Source organism: Necator americanus, chromosome IV, assembly GCF_031761385.1.
Source record: "Necator americanus strain Aroian chromosome IV, whole genome shotgun sequence".
Lineage (NCBI taxonomy): Eukaryota > Metazoa > Nematoda > Chromadorea > Rhabditida > Ancylostomatidae > Necator > Necator americanus.
Window position 1 is genome coordinate 29,834,104 of NC_087374.1, and position 6,360 is coordinate 29,840,463.

The window sequence follows — 6,360 nt, forward strand, 5'->3', positions numbered from 1 at the left end:
GAGTAATAGAATTTGTTCTGAACCCCTTGCACATAGCTTCAAATTTAACTACCGTAATACTTAATAGCATAGATGTTTAATGTGCAACGGGAAACGTAATGAGACATACGTCTCTTTTTACGACCGCCCTGTTCACTCAGCCGTCTAAGATCAAATTTATTATCATTATTCTGTGAATTTTAATCAAATAGGTAGCGTTAACCATGAATGTCATTGTAGACGACTATCATGGTTACGGTAGGTGAGAATACTAGATGAGCTACCAAAAAAAAGGATATTCTTTGTTATTCAGGATAGGACATGGATAAATATTAGATCAAAATCTCTTCCTAAAAATAACTACGTATTTCACATGACTCTTCTCTTACCCGAAATGCATGAGTACGTACCGCCATTAATTTTCCGACAGAAGTGCTCTTTCTCCTTTATAAAATTACTAAAATGCTCCAGGAAAATTGTATTAGATCCAAATTCCATTCTAATAGGCTGCTTCTTTCACAGCCAGCTTTCGATTTCGCTGTTTTCTTGCAAAAAAACTGCTTATTTCCGTATTTCGCTGAGAAAAGTATAGTGTATAATTTTGTCAAATTTCCTCCCTGATTTATCTTACAATCTGATATTTTAAGATTTCATTTCCAAAACTGCCAGCTACATTTATATAAGAAGCGTGAAAGTAAAAGCTTGGAAGTTTCCTCCTCTGGTACATACGTTCTCGGATCCTCTATGGATCTGTTCTCATATTGTTTTCTTTACATCACAATATGTTCTCATATTGTCGCAGACCGGGCTAAATGAGCGAACGTTGCGCAGTCGGTAAGAGGTTTCGCTGCCTACGATTGATCGGAGGTTCGAATCCGCCCTAAAGCTCACCAATCTCTTGATCTTTTCGGGGTGGATAAATTGGTACCAGACTTGTCTGGGAAGATAAAAACACTAATTTGACACATTGGCTAGCTACCGCAAGTCATTGTATAGGCCAGATACACGTTCGTAAACCTCAAACGATTCTGAATTGAAGTGAAGGTGCTGCTGGATCCCAAGCGGATTCATTAACATTTTATGCTGTCACATTCATATATTACGTGAGAATAACGATAAAGAATGAAGCACTAATTTTGATGGAAGCTTTCTGAATGATTGATGGAGGCTCTAGAGTAGTCGGTAAGGGGTTCAGATGTGCCTGTAGTCGATAGTTTGGAATTCCCCCAGAGCTAACCAAGCAGTTCATTCCTCAATAAATTGGCCCCAGAATTGTCTGAAAAGGTAAACCCTGTAAGTCATTGTTATAATAATCTCATTTATAAACCTCTAATTATTCTGAATTGAAGTGAACGCGTTTGGGCGCCCGAGTGGATGGATTAATGGGACACACCTTAGTCATCCTTTATCCTTCATCCTTCTTTGATGTGACAACATCTTCGTCTTTAAATCCTGAAATGTTTTCGACGAGGATGACGTCCGATGGTCGTACTGTGTGCTAAGTCGATATTCTTACAATTCCAGACTAATCTAATTCAATTCAGGAAAGAATTAAGTATGAGGATGGCCTCCGGCATAATCAACTTTAGGCAAATTACACGTACCGTTGTAATTATGCCACCAGCGCATGATAACGAGTATCCTTGAAGGATCGTTTGCTCCACGTCTGCACGGCGCGGGAGATTCATAGCGTTGGTAATAATTAAACTCATAACTCTTTATTCTAGTCAAGAAAAAAGAGGAATAATTTTTTTTTTTGCCAAACTGAATCCTCTCTTTTCGCAGGACATTTCCAGAACATTCATCAAGTGTGACGTAGATCTACGTAGTTAGAGAGGACGATATATCTTCATATTATTAAAAATCGCTTTAGGACATTTCAATATCCTGAGGCTATATAAGAGGAATAAAAACAGCTTTATATAGAACCAGTTGTGAACGAACTGCACTTACTTAACTTACTCGGAATGAATAGTGGAATCTGAAGGGGAACGCCTAGATTTCTCGTCGAAAATTTAACAAAAACGGGAATTTTTCTCATATTCTCAGGATATCAGTTCGTTCCTCATAGCTTTGGCTGAAATGTCTCACCATCGTGTGTTAAGCCTTAGAAATCATTCGACCGTGGTGTTGAAGTTTCTTTGCACTCGCACCGAGCGCATTCCTAAATGTCGACTCCGCCTACGCATTGCTTCGAATTTCCACGGTAGCGTCGTGGTACACGGGTTACGGGCCTCTCTCATTATTTCATCTCTAAAGCTTCTTTTGATTTTTTCCAAAATAAATTGGTGGTAATCTCTGAATAAGCTGCATTCATTCACTCATGTATTTTTTTTTCTGGAAGATAAAAGTTTGACGGGGAGAGATTAATAAATCATCAATCCAATCTGTTTCTCCGATATTTCATAGATACACTTGTTATTCTCACCGAATACTACGGTAGTATTGGCGAGAAGTCCTGTCACGATCCGCACTCATTCAAAATCGAATTTCTAACGCTTCGTAGCGATTCAAATGTTTTCGCGTCTTGGAACCTCGGCATATGTACTTCTGTTGTTTCCTACCTGGGTGCCTACCTGGTTTTTAGATGGGAGCTTTTCTAGCCGATTTTTTCGCCGTCTTCTAATAAAGGTCCCATCTCCGTAGACACCATAAGAGAAAATATTTAATGCTTCGACTAATCTGTTTTTTCGTCTTATTGATGTTTCGCCCCTGTTTTTTTTTTACTTCAAGACTTCAAAACTATTGAGCTGATTACAGGGATTGGGATGGAGAGTAGTAGAGTTATGTTAAATTATTAGTAATTATTTCCTGGAATAAATACTAATCCAGGACCGCGTAAACGAGTCTGATTGCCACCTGCTCGCCAAAGCTACCTTAGTTACACTAAATGCAATCAGGATTTGAATACACGCTCTGGGCACGTGATGAGGTATATAACTTACGAAGTAATATGGCGGAAGTTACCCAGATTGGCTAACCGTCAAAGCCCAACCCAAACCGGTCAAATTCCCTGAGGGAACATGGAACCTTAGTAGTAACAATTGGTAACAGGAATTGGTAACAATTTCCTTACGTTGAACTGCAAGACGTTGTCGTCCTGAGTTAGTCCGGTCACGCGGCGTCGATAGGCAGTCTTGAGTGACTGCCAAGGGCTCGCAGAGTATTTAAGCGCGGCCGGTGGATGAATTCTAAGCGAGCTTTTGCTGTAGATCATAAACCTTGGGTAGAACTCTTTGTCAAGGAAGAGCTGTCTTCAAGGAGATCCAGAAACCACGTCAGGCAATAATGTGAACCGGCCGAAAATTATGTAAGTAAGTAAATAAGTAACAAGGTCTTTAACCATACATTGTACATAAAATACTTTTGATCTCCATACATAACAGAACGAAAATAGTTTATTCACACTAACAACGAAGAAAACAAAAATTATTCTATAATAATAGAGCTGTTTCTGAATGAACAGTCCTTTAAATTACATATATTACGAAAAAAAAGAAAAAAAAACTTGTTTTTACCTTCCATTTTTACCAAAATAAAAAAATCCGGAAAAATTGAATATTTTTCTTCGAAAAAGGTTTCAATACTACACCATCCACTACTTTTTTGAGTCAATCCTTAGTCCAGAATTTTCTTATGTCCAATGACGATAATTATCCTAATTACTTCAAAAGAATGCTATAATAATAATAATAATAATAATAATAATAATAATAATAATAATAATAATAATAATAATAACAATAACAATAACAATAATAATAATAATGATAATAATAATAATAATAATAATAATAATAATAATAATAATAATAATAATAGTAATAATAATAATAATAATAATAATAATAGAATAGTAATATAATAATAATATAAATAATCGAATAATACAAAATTATTTTTATTTTATTATTTTAATAACTAAAATAAACTCTGAGAAAAACAAAAACTTTGATGAGTTCCTGGAATTTTTACAAATGAATGTACATAACTCTTATTTATGAAATCACGTCTACGTATAATAAATCACATAACTCCGACTGTTTACTGTGTAGGTCAAAATTTAATGAATAACAGGAATAAATTTGATTTCAGCGAAATTAGGGCATATGTAGCGTAGGGTCTCGTAAAGTAATGTGTTCATTACATTATACATCCGTTGCACATTAATCTTCTGTGCAGTTAGATATTACGGTAATTAAGCATGGAATCCATGTGTAGCGCATGAAAGGAAAATCCTCTTTCGATTTTCGATAATTTCATAAAATTCTATTAAGGATAATTATTCGACTTACAGTATCCCATTCCATTCCAGGTTTCCATGAAGTTTTCAGCCATTTCCTCTTTTATGAAGTTTCCGTTTGAGGTTTTTCAGCGCACAGGAACATTTCGTCATTCTCCCTAAAATAACCACTTCCTGCCTCCTAGAAACTCATAGTGCGTGAGAGTTGTTGCTGTTATTTTGAATATTTGAAGTATTACGCCAGCGAGCCACGTACAGGAAGTGTTATTTCAACGCCAGATCCTTGTGTGCTTGGAATTTCCTGATTTCTTCCATGCGAATTTCCTGATTTATCCGTTTGAGTCATTCCTTTTATCGAATTCTATTTCATTTCCATGTCTTCCAAATAATTCTTCATCCACGCTATAACGTCTGACTGTGTACTGTTACTCTGTGTTTATTTTTCCAGAACTGTACAGAAAATCAGAGATCACAGTCATTTATAAGATTGGCCTATACAATGACTTTCGGAGGCCTAGTCGATGTGTCAAGTCAGTGTTTTTATCCTCCTAGACACGTCTGGTGCCAATTTATCGACCCCGCAGAGATGAAGGGTTTGGTGAGCATTAGGGCGGTTTCGAACCTCCGATCGATCGTGCAGCGAGCGGAACCTCTAACCGCTACACAACACCCGCCCCATATTGGAACGTAAGTTAACCGAATTCAGATAACTGCCCACATACGCACATATGTAGGTGTAAATATCTGAAGCCCGGTTATTATGTATATATGTACTCCTTACTTTACATGCATATGTTATGAATAATTACTTGGATAATATATTTGGTAGAACTATTGTAGCTCCCGTACTCTCCTGCTTGTATGTCTGGTTAAAATATTCTAAAATATATGTGCATGGGGTTAAAATTTCCTAAAATGTATTTCCATGGCTATTTCTGCACCTATCGATCTATCTAAGTCTAACTATATGAATATATGTAAATTTATTTTGTTTTCCACAAAATGACCAATTGTCTTTTTCATTGAAGATACATTTTTCGCTCACTTATTTTATTTCATATTTCGATCACTGATTTTAATTAATTTTTTTTATTTTTCGCCAAAAAGCACATGTGAAATTTATTACGTTTTTTCTAGATTTATTATAGGCTATTCTATACTTCAAATATTTATATTCTCCCCTCATATAATATTAAAATGAACCTTTTCTGGTAATTTCTGCGCTCATATTTATTTAAACTCTGGACTAACTGAAATCCAGCCATGGTTATTGCTCTCCTTAACTAATTCACTCCCTAATAATCGCTATGGGCGTGGAGCAGATATGACGAATTCCCGCCACATTTTTCGTGTTTAATTCCTGGAAATTCAACTGTCGTCATCCAGAGTCTAATTAAAATTTTTGATAGAATCTCAAGGAAATTACCCCACTTATTGATTCGTAGAGATGGAAATACTAGAACGTTTTTCTTTTACGAACCTTCGCAAAAGATCCTATAACGGGAACTTATACCTTTTAAGGCACACGTTGTTTACTGCTTATTTCAAACAGAAAACACCAAAACAATATCTCAAATTTCTGTTTGCTATGCAGTTAGCAAACGACCACGACGACGACGACGACGACACTGTTATGCTCGTTTTTGTTCTTGTTTGTGTGTAACTCGATTGCAGATGTCCGTACTAAAATTCGGTGGTTACGATCATTTTTCTCATTTTTTCAGATCTCACGAGATGGAGACGGAGTGCTGGATGACAGCAGCATCAACTGGGAACTGACTACTGCTACTACTGACTAAACCGAAACAAACAAACAAACCCTCAATTATTTTCTCATATCGAGTCACGCATTATGTACGTGTATATAAACAACAAAACACTCAACTCAAGCTGGGAAGCTCTCGACGAATGAGTGTGTTGGTTTTTTCTTTTTTCGCTGGCCTTCAGGTGCTGTCGTCATCATGGTTCACGTTCAAAACATGCTGCCATTTCCGTAACAAATTCCAATATGGGAAGTTTTTTCCCCACGCCTCTGAACACCAAGCTACCGATCCATGAAAAATCTATTTTTCAAATCATACCAACGCATTTTCGGTAAAAAGCAAAGCTCTGGATGTACCACTTTATCGCGTCTCCTA

General features: G+C 36.4%; 1 protein-coding gene across 1 annotated transcript; it reads left to right on the forward strand.

Moving 5' to 3' along the window:
* Window positions 1–203: 203 nt before the first annotated feature.
* Window positions 204–6,021, forward strand: RB195_003199 (uncharacterized protein; the record flags this gene model as incomplete). Its single annotated transcript, XM_064200753.1, has 3 exons — window positions 204–241; window positions 5,744–5,873; window positions 5,947–6,021. The coding sequence occupies 3 exons, from the start codon at window positions 204–206 to the stop codon at window positions 6,019–6,021; spliced, it is 243 nt and encodes an 80-aa protein (XP_064056634.1).
* Window positions 6,022–6,360: the final 339 nt, after the last annotated feature.